This window comes from Adiantum capillus-veneris, chromosome 26 (assembly GCF_014529385.1).
Source record: "Adiantum capillus-veneris isolate H3 chromosome 26, ASM1452938v2, whole genome shotgun sequence".
NCBI classification, from domain to species: domain Eukaryota; kingdom Viridiplantae; phylum Streptophyta; class Polypodiopsida; order Polypodiales; family Pteridaceae; genus Adiantum; species Adiantum capillus-veneris.
The window spans coordinates 102,694,301-102,715,259 of NC_140956.1; the positions used below are offsets into that span (position 1 = coordinate 102,694,301).

Sequence of the window (20,959 nt, forward strand, 5' to 3'; positions counted from 1 at the left end):
CAGGCTACAGTGTCACTTTCACAGGACACAGTTAGTACAGAGGTCTAGGCTGTTTCACACTGGACGGACCCTCTGGGCTGGGAGTGACACGTGGCAGTGGTGGCAGGGTACCGACGGTTGTCTAGCAGACATCCTGGCCAGGTCACCACATGGCTGACATTTATGAGCCGTTGGTGGCCCTTTATGGTGTTACATATGAGTAGTAGCGGTTGGTCATCGGGATTATCTTCTTCACCTTTGGTCCATTATCTGCTTCACCTTTGGTCCAGCATCGTCCTCGAGAGCAATGAGTCTATACACAGAGCACGTCTTCACCATCCCTGCACATCTGAGCCTCGACACCCCATTGTACCTGTGAGTCCTGGGCTAGAGCTGAGTGTGCTGCCACGCCAAAGTTTGTATCAGGTTTTGAGATAGTCGAGTCATATGTTCTGGTCTGCTGTTGTGTCTTTGTGAGCTCTGTTGACGTCTATTGTTTCCTTTCTGTTCAGTCTGTTTGAGGGAGATTCAGTCTGTTTGAGTGAGATTGTCACGCACATTGCACTCAGGACCACCCACTATAGAGAGCACGACGCATTATCCGCGCTACAGGTGCTCTCATTTTGGCGATCACGGTGGGACCTCAGCTGAAATCTCACTCTGTGAGGTGCAAATCTTGAAGCTAGTTCGGTCTATCCAGCTTCGCCGACCTTGCCTAGCTTCGCCGACCTTGCCTTGCACTGTTCTCCTCTCGCCTAGTCAACCTGGTCTAGTCCTCTCTCGCCCTAGTCATCTCTCGCCCTGGTTCAACCTGCAAGATGTACTGAAAAGTACTACAAAGATCTGGGCCAAGCAAGTCCCAGTACTCCAAGAAAAAACTCGGAGTCAAGCCATCTTCACCTGGACAGCTACCACGGGGGAGTGCACCAAGAGCCATGTGCAACTCCTCAAGCTGAAGTGGCAGTTCAAGCCTCTGATGCATCTCCTCAATCACAAGGCAAGGCATTTGTGCCCACACCTGCTCCCTGCATGCATCCTGACGCTCTGACTAAGGCTCTGCAAACAGTAACTCACGGTAAAAGTCAGTAGCAACTGCACGCATGTCCTTTGGCTCAAAAACAACTGACCCGTCGGGCCTCCTCAACTGATTGACCTTGGCATGCGTATGCCGAGGTCCCACTGTCTCACGCATGCCGAGGTCCCACTGTCTCGAAGAAAGCACCAGTCACTCTAACACCCACCTGTGTCCACTGAGATGCCTGTCGATAAAAAGCAAGCTCATGGCGCCGCTCCACTGTGCTAACCAGCTCCTGGCGAGCCTGTTGTAATTGCTCCTCCAACCAAGGACTGTCTGCATGCTGCTCCTGCATCCTCTGCAAGGAAGCAACGCCCCGTCTGACACGTTGCTCCTTCTCTCTCGCTGTAGCCAGACGAGCCAAAGACTCCTGGAGAAAGAAGCGACTAAGCTGAGCTAGTCCTGAGGCCGCTCTGTCAGCAGGAGAATCCTGCATGTCCAAGCTCTCTGTCCAGAGAGCCTCTACTCGCTCTCTGAGTGCAAAGTTCAGCAAGACCCTCTCAGGGATGCGAAGCATCATGCTCCTCCTACTCAGTCTATATACCACTGTGAGGCTCACTGGTGCATGGTCCGAGAAGGAAGTCCCTGCCAGAATGTCAACTGTCCCACCCAAGTCACATAAATGGTCACTAGTGTAGAAGCGATCTATCCGCAATAGATTCACTCCTCCCACCGAGAAAGCGTGTAAAGTCGTAGGCAAAGAAGTCCCATCGGCGCCGAATGTTGAAGTTCGTCAGACCACAAGGGACTGCTACAAAGGGAGACGTCTGTACCTGTAGAGGGGGTCGCAAGAAAGGCTGTCCCTCACGCCAAGCGACTTGTGGCAAAGGCGCTACCAAGAGATCTCATAGCAGCCAGAGATGGCCCTGCCCCCTGGGTCGACTGTGGAACTGGAGCGGGAGGGGGGGGGGGGGGGGGGGGGGGGGGGGGGGGTGTAGGAGCAGGGGGAGGTGGGGGAGAAGAGAGGCATGGGGGACCGGCAAAGGTAAGAGGGGAGAGGGGGAGAGGCGGCGGGAGCAGGAGGCGGGGGGGAACTTGAGGGGAGGAGGGGCTGTCGAGGGTGAAGCTGAGGTGGGGGCTGGAGCAGGGCCTCGTCCTGCTCAAGAGGACCGAATCGGTTCCCACTCCTGTTGGGCAGGCGCAGGTCACCACCGCCACCCAGTGGGGATAGACTTAGGTGCTTTCATTTATGAGCCGTTGGTGGCTCTTTATGGTTGTATATATAGTAGTAGCGGTTTGGTCAGGATTATTTTTTACGTAGTCGTCTAGAGTGAGTCCATACACAGAGCACGTCTTCACCATCCCGGCACATCTGAGCCTCAACACCCCCATTGTACCTGTGAGTCCTGGGCTGGAGCTGAGTGTGCTGCCACGCCAGAGTCTGTATCAGTTCTTGAGATAGTCGAGTCATATGTTCTTGTCTGCTGTTGTGTCTTTGTGAGCTCAGTTGATGTCTATTGTTTCCTTTCTTTTTTAGTCTGTTTGAGTGAGATTGTCACGCACATTGCACTGAGGACCACCCACTGTAGAGAGCACGACACATTATCCGCGCTACAAGCGCTCCCTATTCGGCCTTGTACTTGGATGGCCAAGAGGCCAACCTACACAGGTGTGAGCAGGCTCCTGAGACTTTCTGTTGTGCATCTAGCGCATTGATCAACTCGAGAAAGACCGTGGCTTACTCGGTTGGTAGTGCTCCTACGCCCGATTGAATGCCAGGTGAGGGGTTTAGGTGGATTCCCCCAGGGACTGTAGTTCGGTACTTGGGCTGGAAGGTTGGTTTGGACTTGTCTCCCGAACAGCAGATTGCTCCCCTCCTCCTGTCTATCAGGAGGAAGTTGTTACATTGGAGCTACGCACGACTTTCTTTGGTGGGCAGAGTTGTAGTGGCCAATTAGGTGTTGTTGGCTACTATGTGGTACATCACTTCTTGTTGGATCTTCTCGAGTTCTTATATCAGTCAAGTAGAAAGGCTCATCAAGAACTTCCTTTGGTCAGGGCGTGACACACAGATTCCCGGGCCAAAGTGGCATGGCAGGTCATCACTCTTCCTTGTTCTCAGGGAGGGTTGGGGATCATAGATCCAGCACAGCAAAGCAGAGCCCTTCTTGGGAAGTTCATCGTCAGAGGACTTCTTCCAGGTGAGGAGCCCTGGAAGGAGTTCTTGCTTCGGCAGCTTAGTGCTAGGGTGCCTCAGGCTGGAGGCATTGGCGACCCTCGACTCAATGGATTTTCACAGAGATATGCAGAATTGGCTTGAGCAAGAGATTGGAGGACCGCTTCGCTATGAGTCTACTCCGATCTTGGGAGCAACTACGGCGAGGCCTAGAGCAGCGTTAGCCTACTTGCACGGAGGAGCGCCTGAGCCAGCCCCTTGTTTGGAACCCCATGTTAAACACTCAGAGAGGCCACTTGGTTGGCAGTCGGCCTCATGTTTCCTGGGGTCCCATGGCAGAGGGTCCAACACGCTCTATAGGTGACTGGTTACAGTTTTCAGGCTAGTCAGAGAGTCCAATGGCAGAGGGTCCAACACGCTCTCTAGGTGATTGGTTACAGTTTTCGGGCTTGTTAGAGGAGCTTCAGGGCATTCAGCTACAGGGCATGAGAGGGATGTAGAGCATGTATCAGGACATCTCACAGTCAATACCAGCCGAGTGGCTCACACCTCTCGAGTCAACAGCGCCCAGATGGATGGAAGCCTTCACGCGACTGGAGGCTCTCATCTCAGTTCGGGCTTGCTCAGAGACTATACCCTCCCTGTTTTTCGAGCTACATGGTGGGGGGTGCCTACACCAAGTTGCAGTAGAGGCCCCGCAGGTGGCAGAGTGCTGTTTTCAGAGGATCCGTGTGGTGGGCATCTGTGGGAGGACTTGTGTCATAGATCCTGACCCAACAGACTGGCCATTGGAGACTGTGGGCTTGGGAGAGCTGTCCACTGGCACGAGTACGTAGGATCCTGGAGAGTGGCTTTGGAGGGACCCTTTCTCCTCTGCAGACCATCCACGTGTCCCTTTCTTTCAGTACATTGTTCGATTGGGACGTCACATACTGGCAGCGCAGAGAGAGAGAGGCTTGCCTGCTGCAACACCTCATTGGCAGGAGGAGGGTCTCACAGCTGAGTTCTTGGCAGCTTTTTGGGAGAGGTTATGGGACTCCAGACAGCCGAGGCGAGTCACTTTGTTCCAGTGGCTGGTTGCACACAGAGCTACAGCAGTAAGGAGCTGGCTTGTACATAGTGGTCTCTCAACTACATGTGCAGCTTGTGACCATTTTGTGGAGAGTCAACGTCACTATCTTTGGGACTGTCCTTTGGCACAACAGGTGTGGCTTCGTGTCCATCGGCTGATGCCAGCTCTCTCCACGGCTCGACAGTACACTTGGGGGGCAGCTGCTTGTTCCACTCTCACGGGCCCGGCACTTCAGTTTGAGCTATCTTCCACCATTAGGATGATAGAGATGCAGGGGGTCAACCTACACTCCAGCCTGCTACAGAGCTTACTCCACAAGAGTGGTGCAGTGAGAGAGAGGAATGTTGGGAGCTCATCAGTGGCCTGACACTCTAGTTCATCTGGTGGGCCCGCTGCTTCCGCATCTTCGAGGCTCGCCCAGTACCACCAGCAGAGATTGTTCGGGATCTTTGACTAGAGCTGATCCATACTCTCAGAAGACAGTTCGAGAGACTTCAGGGCAGTTCCGACCGCATGAGGGAGCGCAGAGAGGCTTTCCTTCGACTCTGGCATCCTGGGCCCTTTTTCACCAGGTCCAAGGAGTGCTCAGATGGCATTACCGTCCACCTGTGGAGTGCTCAGATGGCATTACCGTCCACCTGTGGAGTGCTCAGATGGCATTACCGTCCACTTGTGTGGCTCTTCCCTCCTCCCATCTCTTGATCTAGCCTAATTGTATATATGCTGTTTTTCATTGGGAAAGTCTCCCCATCATGTTTGTTGTAGCCCTCTCTTGCAAAGGTGGTTGTAGCCCTATGGGCAGTTTTCATTAACTAATAGAAGGATCTTTTTCTCGGAAAAAAAAAGAAGGATAAGACAGATGCAACAAGATTTAGAAGGAGAGACAAGAAAAGAAGACGCAGACATCTGGATGCACTCTGAGGGTAGTGCATGAGCAGTCTTAGCAAGCAGAGGAAAAAGAGATTCAGGAAGCTCCACAGAAGTATTCATCTATAAGGATTTCAAGAAAGATGGGAACAGATGCAACAAGAGCTAGAAGGAGAAATGAAATGAAATGTTATATTAACGTCTTCAAAAGGCAAAAAGACCTATGAGACCAAAAAGTTACAATTGGTGAATCTGATACCATGTCTGAGTACGGAAATTACCTAGTTACAAAGTTACCAAGTTACAAAGAACTAGCACTAAAACACTAAGGCACTAAGGAGAAAGGGAATAAGGGGGGGGGGGGGGGGGGGGGGGGGGGGGGGTTCAGATGAAATCTCTCATCGGTCGCTGTCGGATCTCATCGACTTCCTCCATGGTCAGAACTCTGGTTGGGCGTCTTGCATGTCGAGCTAGAGTGATCTGTATCTTCTATTGCAACCTTCATCGATAGTGGGAGACCCACCGAGGTCGTGGACGTCTGGATCTACCAAGTTCAGTGGCTCTGTCAAGTAGTGTACCTCTAGTATGAGTAGGCTGTAATGACTGCTCCATTTGCTCTCCTCTATCTGGTGTAAAGAACTCTGTTATTCGTCTCTGAGATTGTCTTTCCCCTGATATCCTCAGCAAGCTCTCCCTAAGTCTGCGCAGCTCTAGCAGGAACAATCCGAGACACTTCTGATCCTTGTATCTCACGACTCTAGAAAAAGGTCCGAACCCTTCTTTGAACAAGCAGTGGAAGCGTCCACGTATCTCATAGTATGCCGGGCAGTGGCATGTGTAGTGCAGTTCTGTCTCTGGCTCTAAGTTACATAGGTGACATATCCTGGCTCCTACCGGCACCCCTCGGAATAGGCCAGTCTCGATCTGGAGCTGATGTGAGGATGTGCGTATATGTCCAATACCGCATCTTATCCCATGAGATAAGTGTGTATCCATGTATGGTGGCCTAGTCACAAGGGCGTCCTCCGTGAGTTGGAGAAGATGCTCTCTGTAGAAGGCCATCTTTGTGCCCAACTCCTGTGTCAGCTGTATCCATGTGCTCCTGGTGTTTAGTTGAATCAAATCTTGACGTATGAGCCTGGTGATCTCTATCCGTGTGAGAGACAAGGAGGGTGCATCCAAGGAGTATTGAAGCGGAGGTAATCTATCCATATTGAGACCATGCGACTGGAACCATGATGCCATCTGTCCATACAAACATGCCTTGTAGAGCTAGTTGTCGAGATGACTCGAGGGCAAGCCGAGTGTCTCTCTCTCTGGGGAGATCCCATAAACCGTGCATAAAGGAAATTGATCTCGTCAGTGCCTCCACCACGAGGGGGGGGGACGGCTAGCTCGGCTCGGATAATCTCATGTGGTATTGAGGCCTTAGCCCGAATCATCCGAGCGATCATAGAGACCAAAGGCCTCTCCATACATCTCCATCCATCTGTATTACCAAATCTCCCATGCTGGTCTACTGAGGGTCCCCATACATGAACTCCATAGAGCATAGCTGGAGTCACTAGAGTGTCAAAGAGCCATAGCTTTGTTCGCGTTCCTGAAACTGAACCTGCGAACACATCCTCTCCAATCCTCCCAAAGCTGCATATGCTCTCGTCAGTCTAGTCTCTGATGCTCTTCTTAGTGAAAACACCGGTCCACTAAATACTACCCCAAGATAGGTATATGCATCTGTGTACTCCACACTCTCCTGGCCATACATAAATGTGGGTGCCGACCTCCTGACCCACTGTGGTGTGGTGTTGAACACCATAACCTTGGTTTTTCCTAGATTGACCGACAATCCAGTATCACGAGCAAATGTATGCAGAGCATCCAAATGACATTGCATCCCCTCTGCGGAGTCTGAAATCAGCACAATATCATCAGCATATAGTAACAGCGGAATCCACCTCCCTGCTAGCTGAGCCCCCCTGTCTCCCTGCCACTCTACATAGTCTGAAAACTCATCCACATACATCCCAAAAAGAGTCGAGGATAGTGGGCATCCTTGCTTTACTCCAATAGTGGAGTGGACCATGTCAGACATTCCCTCAGTGGTGCATACCCGCCCCATCACTGTCCTGTATAGAGCCAGAATACCCCATATCAGCTCTGTAGGCACACCCATGTCCTGTAGTCTGGGTAGAAGTCTGGCTCTCAGCACTGTGTCAAAAGCTTTGCGGAAATCCACAAAGCTACAATAGATTCTCTTGCCATGGTGTCTACCCTCCTCAATAATAGCTCTAAGTGTCAGAATCTGGTCAAGAGTGGAGAAACCTCTCCTGAAACTTGCTTGCCCTGGTGCTCTTATTCCCTCTCGCTCTGCCCATCTACTGAGCTCCTGCTCAAGGACGGATGCATACAACCTAGCTAATGTGTGGCCAACCATGATGGTGCGATAATTCGCAGGAATCATGGGATCTCCTGACTTGAAAATAGGCACAATCGTAGACACTGTGCTTGCACCATGTCGGTGTGGAAAGCAAGTAAAAGCTCCTGCTGTCGAAAATCTTTGTAGGCCATTCACAATGGCCAATCTGTGTGCGGTTCCCATATCTATGAAGTATCAACCATACTCAGTGTATTCCTCATCTTGTGATAGTCTGGATAGACCCATCTCTGTGACGTCCAGCTCCCTGAGCATCTCTTCGGAAGTATCATAAAATATTGTCTGGTGGTGGGCAGTCCTGGCATTGAAATCCCCTAGTATGATAATGTCACCATCCTTGGAAAACTCCTATATGTCATTATCCAAAATAGCAAAGGGGGATTGTCCTCTAGGTGATGCATATACTGACGTACTAGGGGGAAAGTAACAAATAGCAATGTAGAGGTATTTGCCCGTCTCTGCCCTGAGCCTCACCCACATGTACCTAGCTTGTTCATCCTTGCGTGCTATATATATCATTGGCTGCAGTTCCTCCCTGAATAGAACTGCCACTCCCCCTGAGCCCCGTCCTCAATGCTCCGATCTGGTCTCTTGTCTGCAGGCTGCTGTCTCCCATCTATATCCGCTCACCTGTGGCATGGATTGTCTCGGTGCTTGATGCGTCTCAGAGTAGAAAATGATGTCTCTCCCCATAAAGCTATCCTCAAAGGCCCCTACATCAAGACGGAGTGACCCTTTACAATTCCACGTTGCCATCTTTAGTGTGGTCCCATAGGTCTGGCACCGTCATGCAGGGTGTCGCTCCAATATCACCACCTTTCCATCCCTGTAAAAGGCAATCTTCCCCTTTTCCCTTGCTGCTCTTATTCCCGGCATTACTTCTTGCATATGAGCAATCTGCGAGAGGATGAGGTCATCTCCAAGAAAGATGCCCGTCTTCTTTAGAGTCGCTCTCTTCTTCAAGAATTCTTTCTTCGCTTCCATGGAGGGGAAGCGGAGAATGAGTGCCCTTTCCTTCGAGGTTTCTCCGTTGCTCCCACTTTTCTTAGTGCCCACTCTCCAAGCCCTTGTATGCGTCTGCTCGTTGACCCCCACCAAGGTCATGAGTTCTTTCACCTCTTTGTCTACATTATCTTGGTCTCTGAGGCCACATACCCTTACGTGTAAGGCTCGCACACGTCTCCTTTGCTCCTCTTCGAGTGTCAGGTTGATGATGGTTGGTGTGGGGGTGGGAGTTATTTCCTTGCCTTTCCCTTTCTTGACAATCTCAATCCATTTTTCGACCTTTTCTGCTTTCTGCTTTCTGCTTTCTGCTGGGTCTTTGTGATGACATCTACCCACGACGTCGTCATTTCTTTTTGTTGCTCCCCACCTTCTTTGATGGCCCGTACTTGTTCCTTGATCGTGTTAAGCTCTTCAATGACAGAGGGTTGAAGTTCTCCCTCTTCGAGGACGTTCTGCGATCGCACCTCTGCAAGCTCTTTCTTGAGTAGTGCGATTTCCTCATCTTGGGCCTTCACGCGATCTTCGAGTGTACGTATAGTGCTTTCCTGTGCTGACACGTGCGTCGAGGCCGTTAATAGTACCTAAGAGGTGGCGGTTGATCTTGCAGATGGACTCGCTCAGTTCTTCGTTGCATTTTTGGATGGCATCCTCCACCGAGTCATCCTTGCTATTCGGCTTTCTCATGATTGAGAGGCCGCGACAGAAAAAAAAAAAAGGGGGGGGGGGGGGGGGGGGGGGGGGGGGGGGGGGTACCGGAGAGAGAAAGGAAAGAAGAAGCAGACATCTAAGGCAGTCAGGGGTGCCTTAGCCTAGCATGCTGTGTAGGTGCAGGGATTCCACAGTTCGAACACCACCTTCTTCACATGGCTCCTCTTCTTCAGCAGCATTACCTACAGGGCCTGATGATGTAGCCCAAATTAGAACCCCCATAGTTCTGATAGAGATGAGATCCCTCTTGCTGTGCGGATGACACAGTATGAGAAGACATTTCTGCCTCTTGTATCTGCTCAAATCGTATATGTTAGGAGATCTGCAAGCCTGAAAACAAGAGTTAGTCTTGTTTTCTCTCAGCTGCATAGTCATGTTTAGACTTACCCCTCTGACGTAATCAACATATTGTATGCTTATGTCTTGGGGAATGTGTCATAGAGATGTTTACTTAAAGAAATATGTTTATCTTTTTTTCAAAAAAAACCAATGAAACCAATAAATTTCAATGCCCACAGGGTCACACCTGTAGTGTAGGCTTGTTCAGCATTTCGAAAAAATTCACTTGCTCTTCAGCGATCTCCCAGAGCTTAGCAATGCCATTCATGACAAGCCGCCGGCTTTTGCAATCGGAGATGCATCCAGCAAAGCAATCGACAGCCTGTCAGAATAACCAAATCAACCAAGGCCGCTTTCGCTTCCAGTATAATGAATAGCTAATTAAAATAAAAGCTGCTAAAGTAGACCTCTCTAAAAATTATTTCACGAATGGAGCCAGGCTGAACAGCAGACCCTATCTCCTTGACGCTCTTCAACCTCTTGCACCACTTCAATAAGTCTCTGACAGACAGATAAACCAACAAAAATATCAAGACATTAGGCATTTTTCATATCAATATGAGCATTGAGTCATGCATTGGGACTCGGTTTATTTCAACTCATTTTCTAATAATTTGATGAGGAGCAACTCTGCCATTCATAAAGACTAGTTATTTGTGGACAATGTTCAGTTTTATTTTAACACTCAACTATCAGTAACTACCAGCTCTCTCTTGAGTTCCCCTTGTATCCCTCTTGTACTTCTAAAGTTTTCTGCCAAGTTTTGTTTTCCATTCATCTTCTTCCTTTAAGCTTCCACCAAAGTTGTCATGTGGTGTGTATACATTCAAAAGGTCAAAAAATACTTATCTACTGAGAGGGACAAACAATTTAACCAAAATCTTTTGGTACAGTAATACATGAAGCTAGGCTGCCCTTATGCTTGATATAGTGAAGGCATCTTGACAGTGCTCCTAAGATGGGAGGCTGCTTACCTCAAGACAAAGAAACGGTGATTAAGCTGGCCTTTTATCTAATCAGGGACACTGCTTAAATTGAATCAAGCAGAGCCTATTTATGTTTATGACAAGCACAGTCTGATGCGCCTCATAAAGGAACAACGCATGGGAAATGTGTGTGCACATGCAGGTAGATTAAAGCACAGGAATGAGGAGCTGAGAGCAGGGAGGTGACGTAATGCAGGCACCACAAGCAGAAACAACCGTTATGTCAATTCCTCTAAGCTATTTATATTTAGAAATATAAAATACTGATTTGTAAAATTACAGTATACATTACTTACTGGATCCAGATTTTTTAAGTACACTGATAATTTAGCATTATAAAATCATTTTCTCAACCATACATAAGTTGTTTTTATGATTTTTCCAAGAGGAAATCTTGAAAAATTGAGCTAAATTTTTCTATTACATTGTCTGATCCTTTGCCTTTTTTCTGCACTATTTTATTATGTACTGTGTACAGCCAATAACTCTCTGAGAGTCCCTGGATTTCATCACGCACAATAATAATCTGCAAGGAGGGCCAGCGGAAACTTTTTGCCACGTGAAAGAAGACTAACTCCCAGCTGTGAGGGTAAAAGAGACAAACCTATGCAAAGAATGGATTGTCAAAACTTCACTACATGTGAAAGAAACACTAACCTATGGAAAGGGGTTAACCAAAGAGAATTATTGTGGAAAGAAAGAGGAAATCCATTCCTCAGATACTAACCTTAAGGAAAAGCGTCGACCAAAAAAAATTCTAGTGCGAAAAGCATCAACTCGTGACGAGGCTTGTGAAGAAAAAGCATCAATTAACTTCAAAGTCTCTGCAATGAAACTGTCCATAAGTAACAGAATCCTCTAGAACTTTCAAAACAAACTCATAACATCAATACGAAGTCAATACGAACGCAAAGAATATGTTAAAATGCAAGTTCATGCAGCTTGATGATGAGCATGTTGCAAAATGAGCACGCAGACTCCTCAATCATTAAAGTGACTTCCACAAAAAGCTTGCTAAGTTGGAACAATTAAAAACTTACAATCTCTCAATCTTTGTTTGAGATCAATAGACTGCCGCACAATATTTTATAAATAAATAAATTTATTTTAAAAGTCTAATATGGCTTTGGAAAAAAAAACGATTCTCATATATATAGAGCCTCTAGAGTCAAGGAATACCAACTCCGAAGCTTGTGACAAACGTAATTTGGCAGAGGAAATAACATCAAGGCAGATCAATGCTGAAAACTACACCGTTGAGACTGACCATGAATATCAGAAAAAAACCATTTAACATAAATAAATCTAGCACCATTGCAAAGAAAGCGAATGCAACAAATTTGCTGCTTAGGTTTGTTGTGTACAACTTACAGATATACCAGATTAAAAAACTGAACTAAACTCATGAGTTTGGCTTATGCAGATGTAGACAGAGTCTTACCTCCTTGCATAAAGCAACAAAGACTCCATAGAATGTTTTTCATGACATTAAACTGAAAATGATTTTAGTATATCTCAGCAAGCACTTAAAGCAATGTTGGTTGCAATTGGCTTGTTTAAGGACCACTCCTACCAAGGAGAGAACAGCACAACCTTGAAAAGCATTGCTAAAAAGCTGTGGTAGAGTACAACGACATTGTTGCCAGCCAAGCATGTTTATGATGGACCAGATTTTACTGAATGTGTGCTACAGATGAGATGGAACCTTACAGCATCCAACAAACCATCGTAATCCGGAAAAGGAAACAAACATCCAGACACATTAAAACTTGGATTTTGTATCGCATACAAGAAAGCAGTTGAAGTCAAACAGGCTTACGACACTAATTTGTATCCAAGCAGAGAATAAGCTTCCCGGCCTTTGCCTAACCAACGCCCTTAACCAGTTGATCCTTCTCCAGAGCTGACTCACTAAAAGTTTACACTCTGAAGGAGATAAAGAACAGAGAACATTTTCAAGAGTACGTGCCACTAACCTAAATGATTTTGTTCGACTGACAAATCAATCAGATAGAAGAATGCTTCTTAAATTTCGATAATTCATCCTGTAATTAATCGTTTCTAAAGCCACTTAGTGGTAATCTTTAACTTGATGCAAGTCCTTCAGGACAACAAATTGGGAAGTTACAAGGTGAAAGGAAGAGAGATGCAGCATAATCAGTAAATACCAGTTAACTTTGGTACAAGAGGTCGCAGTGATGGAAATAATACTGCCATGATAGATTCCAGTTCAGTGTCGTTGGGAGGGACAACAACCACCCTTCTCCATAAATTGTTCAAGATATCCCTAGCTGAAGGAAAGAAAAGGCCAAGAAATCAGTTGGGCCCAAGCTGCAAGTCAAAATTTTAACATAGTGAAAATTGTTGAAAATTATGTTGCACTGTTACCTGCTGAATGGCTTGCTGAGACTCCATCAGTCCTAGTTACAGTTGCAAACAACTGAAAAGTTGCTGCAGCTTTGACAGTCTGAAACAAAACACTCACTACTCAAAAATCCCATTGTGTTTTGAACTGATTAACCAAATTCAAAAGCATGTGGGAGTAGCACCTCAGCTCGCCCAGGTATATAAATTTTTCGACTTTCCAATAGAGGCGCCAAGGCTGATAGTACCTCAGAAGGTGCTTTATCAACGTCTTCGAGCACCAGCCATAGACCTTGCAGCACAGCCTGTAGCATTTTAACAGACATCATAACCTGAGTCTAGAAATCAAGAGCAGTTACAAAATGCCAGGGTTCATGTCAGCAGGCTCAAAGAGCAGTTATCTGAGAAAACAAGTCACAGAGACCCATTCATACCTGTGTGATTGCACCAGGCTGCCATCGGAATTCTCCAGGAATGTCAGCACAAACATATGTTCCAAGAAGTGTTTTGCCATCTACTTGTTCATTCAAATGGATAAAAACAGCATCTGTAGTCAATTTATTCAAGCAGGTTAGATAAAACAAAGATAGGACATGTGGCTAATTCACCAGGAGCCAATCAACTACCGGTATTTCCCGTAAGTTCTCCTAGTTCTCGAATTAAAGAAGTTTTTCCAGACCCAGCACAACCCTCAAGTAAAATAGGTTCTTGCTGGCTAAGTGCTAATGCCAACGCCTTCAGATTGCCTTTCAATCTTTGAGTGGCAAGCATTGATTTTCCAAATGAAGGTGGCCAGCTGCAAGAGAACAGAATATTGGCATACATTCAAACCATTCTTCCACTAAATAAGCATACACTTATCTATCATGACACAGACAGTTGCGAAGCATGACCTCCCAGTTCTGATCATGCTCTTCCTGACAGGCAGCTCTATGCCACAAACATCCACGTGACTAGTCCGGCCTGATAGATCCCAATTCCATTTAATATGTCCCTCGTCGTCTTGCATCAACTTTGAATCAAAGCTTGATGCTTCCATATCAGTATATGGCTCCACAAACCAACCACCCTTCTCCACAGCAATGTCATGACAAAATTCCTCCCACCTGGCATAAATGAGAAGTATTATAGGAGGCTTTAGCTCACAAGACACAATAAGTCCAGACCTCACAATGACATCCAACTTGGTAGAGAAGGAAAAAGAGAAAGGAGAAAGAAAGAAAGGAGGACACCATAGGTCCAGACCTCACAATGACATCCAACTTGGTAGACAAGAGGGGACAAAGAAAGAAAGACACAATAGGTCCAGACCTGACAATGACATCCAACTTGGTACACAAGGTAAGAGAGAGGGCACAAAGAAAGAAAGAAAGACTTATTAAATTCTCAAAGAGGCCACATTGAAGAAAGATTTATTAGAGTCTCCAAGAGGCCAATGTGGCTACAAAACCAAAACAGTAACCTACAATGAACATGTACCTCTTTTCTTTAGGAAATAGGAAAACGGCCAGAAACTAAAAGGCTAATAACTGCGTATCTAAAAAATGCATCCTTGATCTGAGATATACAAGAGAATCAGAGATCAATAAAAAGCTCTCTCTCATACTCTCTTGTGACAGCAAAGTTCGTCACAAACTGCTGACATGTCAAGCCACAGAAGAACGAAGCCAACCTGCAGGTCCCGGCCGAGGGGCCTAAACCCTAGACGAAGCAGAAGCAGAAGCAGAAGCAGTTTTACCAACTTGTAAAGTCTTGCCGTTTTAAAAGAAGAGTTCCCACCAACTAACAAACCCGTCCGATGGGGGCCAAGCGACCTAAAGACATTAAAATAAAGCAGGACCACACACACACGCACACTACGATCAGCTGATGTCGTGGCGCAACTGTACGGAAGACCCAGATTTTGCGCTGACATGCGGACGTTGCAGCTATGCGGATTACCGCACAACGCGCTGATAGCTTTTGGCACTAGTGCTTTTCGGACCAAATGCTTTTGAGTTTAAAGCTTTTCATGTAACTGCTTTTCATGTAACTGCTTTTCATTGGCCAAGGGCCTTTAAATATGTGCTTTTGGGTGAGCGTGCACAGCATGAGTACCGGCATTGTACTAAGTTCAAGCAAAATAAAGAAATACAAAAAGGGACGCCAAGTTTGGGGCCAGTGCTCGTGTGTCGTCTATCTCTTTTAGTCTATCTCTTTTAGTTCAATTATTATTTGAAGTGCTTAAAGTTGTTCAATCTGTTCATTTTCCGTTGGAACATGGTGTCCGTCCCCGTTAGAGTGGTATCAAAGCTTCAAGCATGTGCTTTTTAGAAAGCATACTGGTCCCACCAAAGAGCACACAGAGCAAGTTGGCGCTTCAAAAGTTTACACAAATTTCATTAAAGAATCTTCGTGCCCCGACCCCGGACTTATAAGCCACTTCCACCCTTACTTCATCGCGTATCGGACGCACTCCCGTCTTCATCGCTCTGTCTTACAGAGCATAAGCCATAAGGAACCCAAAGACATGGCGTTCATGGATTCGGTGGAACAGGGTAGGATCAACACGTACGTCCGGATCCATACCGTACCGTACGATTGATCTGTACGGATCCGTATCGTACGGATCGATCCGTACGGTGCTTTTTTTTTTTTCTGCCCCTTTTCCAACATGAGGGTTTCGCTAGGCCCACGCGACCAATTTTTGGGGCTTATTTTTAAGGCGCTTGCATTGAGTTGCAGAGAACCAGTAACCAGTCACTTTTCTCTGCAGAGAAACACTGTGCAGGTAAAGTCTCTCTCTGATCTGTCTATGCTGAACCCATGCGCGTGAAACCATGACGTCATCTCCCCATACTAGCATGTTGTATCTCCATGCACGGCTAACTATCGAGAGGACTCAAGTGCAAGGCGTGCATATCTGTCTCTGGGGAGTTCCCACATGCGGTGTATGAAGGAGACCGATCTTGTGAGCGCCTCAACCACCAGTGGGGAGGCAGCTAGCTCTGCTCGTATAATAGCACGTGGTACTGAAGTCTTGGCGCTAATGAGCCGCGAGATCATAGAGACCAGAGGCTTCGGCCTGTCCTCCCGTGATGGTCCAGTCAAGGTCCCCAAATCTCAGCTCCATAGAGCAATACAGAAGCCACCAAAGTGTCAAAGAGCCAGAGCTTCGTCCGAGGCTCCTCAAACTGGACCTATGAACACATCCTTTCCAATTTACCCAATGCTGCATGGGCTCTGGTCAATCGAGTCTCTGCTGCCCTCCTCAGTGAAAATGCTGGCCCACTGAAAACCACTCCAAGGTAAGTATAAGCATCTCTATACTCCACCTTCTCCTGTCCGTATGTGAAAGCAGGCGCTGACCTCCTGATCCAGTGTGGGGTGGTATTAAATACCATGACCTTGGTTTTACCAAGGTTGACGGACAAACCACTTTCTTGGGCAAACCTATGCAAAGCATCCAAGTGACGTTGCATCCCCTCCGGTGAGTCAAAGATCAAAACAATATCATCAGCATATAACAATAGTGGATGATGACATATGGGAGTTCTCTAGAGATGGTGACATTATCGTTCTAGGGGACTTCAATGCTAGGACTGCCCATCACCAGACAGAGGCATGCAGTACGAGGATCAGAGATGCTTGGGTCTATTTTTGCTCGAGCTGCGCAGACACACAGAGAGACTGATGAGAGGAGAGGCCAGCCAATCTCAAAGACGGATCACAGACTTCTTTAGAGCAGACACTGGACACCCGGAGGAGCTACTATAACTGGCCTGTACAACGTAGAGGGCAGTACTATTTCAATTACCTGTTAACTTTATACAGAGCACTGAGAAGGGAAGAGAACATAGTTGCGTCCAGCGACTAGAATGTCATTGCACACACGACCGACACCCTGTAGGCCCCAAAGACTGGCGCCCCTTTCGGTATTTCTTTATTCAAATTAAGGTAGACGATCCGACCACTTCGCACAAGCTTTCACAAAGCTGTCCAAACCTGGCGAGGGCTGAAAACGCAGGTTTTCGACCTGATTTTGGCAACATAACGACGCAAAAACCCCTGTAGGTCAAAAGAACCTGTCTAGGACGGATTCCCTCGCTATCTGGAAGCTTTCTGGTGAGCTGTCACAGATATTCAGCGGGCTGTAATTCTCTGTTTTTCACTGCCGGGTGCCCAAAAGCCTGTACACGCATCCCAAGGCTCTCATGAGGCTCCCCCAATGTTCCCTTGCAGTTTAGGTGCGAAACCCTAAACCTGCAGAAAAACACAGCAGGCTGTAATTTGCTGTTTCGGATCGTTTTTAGCGGAGCGAACACGCCTACGCGTGTCCCAAGGGCTCCCGCACGCAATGGGACAGTTCCCCTGTGAATTGGACGAGTTTTCACGCGACAAAACTCTCCGAACTCGCAATCTTTTGCGATGGAACTGTGCATACCTGTGGGGGATTAGCAATTAGCTAATCCGGTTCCTGTTCAAAAGGCTCTTGCCTTGGCAAACGCGCATAAACCCCCAGAACTGTACATGTTCATCTGAGTAGCCCAACTAGTGGGGCATTACCGTATGTGCCAAAGGGGAGAGAGAGATGCACGAGAGCAAGTCATCGCGCTACATGAGACAGAGGAGAAGGCAAGCTTTCCATTAAAGCTGTAGACATGCACCCACTACTCACACACACACTGTAGGTCACTTCTATGAGCAAAATCAGCCCCAGCCTCAAATGGGCGCCCCCTCCAGCTGAGGTGTCCTACAAATGGCTCTACAACTGCCAAGTGTCCAATTTGCCCCTTTGAGTTAATTCCCTAGTTCCCACTCACTTATAAAGTTGTAAGTGACTTTTCGAGTGGCCCAAATTTCATTTGGCGGGCACAGGCTTCCATACTCATCAGAATTCAGTGCTAACTGGCCCGACCAATCCCCGACTGACCGACCCAGACTCCCGATGTGAGAAACCTATTCGGCCGCAGCCGTTTCACACTGGCCATGCAATGTCCACTTGCACCTTTTCAAGGGTCCCGGGGAAACAAGTAAAAATAAAAATAAATAAAAATATCTAGTACTTATGTATTGAAGGCAACAGGAAAAATACACCTCCTCGTGACACACCCCACCCTTGAAATACTGCAAGCGACCTCGCTTGCATGCCAATAATACATGCGGTATCTCCTGATATCACATATATTCTATAATGGGAATCCAAGATATACATGCTTCCGGAAATGTAGCGTTGGACGATTAAACAATCCCACCAACCTGGCTACGACAGAGATATCAAGCATAGAAGTCTTCTAGTGTACTCTCAAGCACAAACTTCTCTAGCTAAATTCTGTATGGAAAGAGTAGATACAATTGCTTAACTACTCTCTTGAGCATCATGAACCATGCTCTTGCCTTGCTCCAGAAAAGGCTACATCAAATCATTGTGGGTTCCATCTGAAAGGCTTCAAGATACAATTGCAATAGCTGAGGTGAATCAACCAATTCAGACTCTTCCATCCATTTGGCATCCAACGATGGATAGTTCTTGAACTTCACCAAATAGCGTCTTGCAACCTTTCCTTTAACCTTCCTTTCTTTATGTGCCAATATCTGTTCAGGAACAAGGATTTCATCCAATTCTTCCACTTCGGGTTGTTCCTCATCAAGCATATTCTCTGGCACATCACCAACAAAGGGTCTTAGAAGGCTGACATGAAAAGCATTATGTATTTTCCACCCTTCGGGTAGCTTCAATCTGTAAGCGACATCGCTGATCTTTTCTGAAATCTGAAAAGGACCATAATATCGCATACTGAGCTTAGGAAACAAGCGTTCCTTGCCTTTCCTTTTCCTTAACCTGGCCTTTTCAAAGCACAAAAGCACCCAATCACCAAGTGAAAATACAAGTTCACGACGGTGACGATCGGCAGCTTTCTTTTGTTTAGCCTGAGTCTTGTCAAGAGCAATCTTTATCTTCTTGTATGTTTCATCCATATCTTGCACATACTTGTCTGCCTCAAAAATCTTGTCCTTAGTCTGCAAAATGGGCGGGACTTTCTTCCCTCCTTCCACTATCTCAAATGGTGCCTTACCTGTTGACGTATGCACAGTTATTGTAAGCATATTCAACCAATGGAAGATGGTGTTCCCAAGTTGCCTTGTGCTCTGACACATAACATTTGAGCAAGCCTAGAACAGTAGAATTTGCCTCTTCTGACTGTCCATCACTTTGCGGATGAAACGAAGAAGAGAACTTTAGCGTAGTGCCCATGTTCTCAAACAATGCCTTCCAGAAAAGACTCGTCATACGTGGATCCCTGTCACTGACAATTGACTGAGGCATCCCATGATATTTAAAGATATTGCTCATGAATATCTTGACCATGTGTTCTGGCTTTATTTTCTTTCTCACAGGAATGAAATGGGCCTGCTCACTGAACCTACAAATGATAGTCCAAATCCCATCATTGCCTATTTGCGTCCTTGGAAGATCAAAGATAAAGTCCATTGCTATGCTTTCCCATGGCCTATCTGGGATCAGCAATGGCTGCAACAATCCCGGTTGCTTTTGTCTGTCAAATTTGACTTTTTGGCATACTAAGCATGATCTTACAAATGTGTCAACATCTTGACGCAAAGTTGGCCAATAGAAGAATGCCTCAACCCCTTTCAATGTCGCATCAATTCCACGATGCCCAGCATAAGGTGGAGCACGACTTTCCATCAAAATCTTTGGCCGTAACTGTTTAGTAACGCATAATTTTCCATGCATCATGAGAAAGTCATTCTTAAGCATATAGTGCTCATGATGTTGCCCATCAACAAGCTGGTCATAGATCCTTGCAAAATCTGAATCTTCAACATATTGTGTCTTCATTTCGTCTAGTTCACAATGGTACGGAATTGACACTACTGAAATTTGGGGCTTTCGTGACGACGCATCAGCAACCACGTTCTTTTTCCCTTGCACATGCACAATCTGAAAATGGAACATTGACAAGATGTTTGCCCATCGCATGTGCTTCTCAGACAACTTCGTTTGTGTGAGAAAATATCGCAAGGTTTGATGATCCATTTGGACAACAAAATCAGCCCCTAGCAGATAGTGTTTCCAACTAGTGAGAGCATGAATTACTGCCAGCAATTCTTTCTCATAGACTTGCAAGTTCCTTTCAGTCTTCAAAAGAATTCTGCTCTCATATGCGACTACTCGGCCATTCTGCATTAGAACTGCACCAAGACTATGGCCACACGCATCACACTGAACCACAAAAGGTTTTGAAAGATCTGGCAAAATGATTACCGGATCTGAAGTCAGCTTCTCTTTCAAGTGTTTGAACGCTAAAATTTCCTTGGCTGTCCACTTGAAAGTAACTCCTTTTCCTTGTAGTGCATGGAGTTGAGAAGCAATCTCAGCAAAATTTCGGATGAACCTCCTCTAGTAGGAACATAAGCCTAGAAAGCTTCGAATGTCATGTACGGACTTCAAGTCTGGCCATGACCTAATTGCTTCCACTTTAGCGAGATCCATGCGTACCCCATCCTTTGAAACAATGTGCCCAAGGAAGTGAATCTCTTGCAAAAAGAATTCACTCTTCTTCGCATTAATGAGTAGCCTGTTCGTACGTAACTCATTGAAAACTGCAGTCAAGTGATCCCTATGCTCTTCTTCAGACTTCGAATAGACAATTATGTCATCAAAGAAGGTACCCACGAAGTTTCTATGTGGTCTAAAAATTATGTCCATCATTCTATTAAACGTGGCCGGAGCATTTGTGAGACCAAATGGCATAACAAGAAACTCATAGAGACCAAATGTTGTCCTGAACGCAGTCTTATGGACATCTTCTGGCCTAATGCGTATCTAATGATACCCACTCTTTAGGTCTATTCTTGTAAACAATGACGCTCCCTCAAGCCGATCAAGAATGTCATCTATCCTCGGTATGGGGAACCTGTTCTTGATGGTATTCTTATTCAAGGCGCGATAGTCAATGCACATGCGCCATGAACCATCCTTCTTCTGCACTAAGAGTACAGGCGAACAAAA

The 20,959-nt window shown here is 46.5% G+C and overlaps 1 protein-coding gene across 6 annotated transcripts in view; it reads right to left on the reverse strand.

Moving 5' to 3' along the window:
- The window catches only part of LOC147423921 (midasin-like protein), a 238,227-nt gene that overhangs the window by 164,558 nt on the left and 52,710 nt on the right, over window positions 1-20,959 (reverse strand). For 4 of the 6 annotated variants that reach the window (XM_086500901.1, XM_086500903.1, XM_086500902.1 and 1 more), the window contains exons 5-13: window positions 13,839-14,051; window positions 13,572-13,741; window positions 13,380-13,492; window positions 13,131-13,250; window positions 12,970-13,048; window positions 12,750-12,872; window positions 11,309-11,405; window positions 10,003-10,096; window positions 9,783-9,917 (exon numbers count right to left, since the gene is read on the reverse strand). In XM_086500901.1, coding sequence (XP_086357027.1) covers window positions 9,783-9,917; window positions 10,003-10,096; window positions 11,309-11,405; window positions 12,750-12,872; window positions 12,970-13,048; window positions 13,131-13,250; window positions 13,380-13,492; window positions 13,572-13,741; window positions 13,839-14,051 — 1,144 coding nt within the window. Of the gene's footprint in view, window positions 1-9,782; window positions 9,918-10,002; window positions 10,097-11,308; window positions 11,406-12,749; window positions 12,873-12,969; window positions 13,049-13,130; window positions 13,251-13,379; window positions 13,493-13,571; window positions 13,742-13,838; window positions 14,052-20,959 lie in introns of those variants that run through there. The other 2 variants (XM_086500905.1, XM_086500904.1) reach the window with 1 other exon arrangement.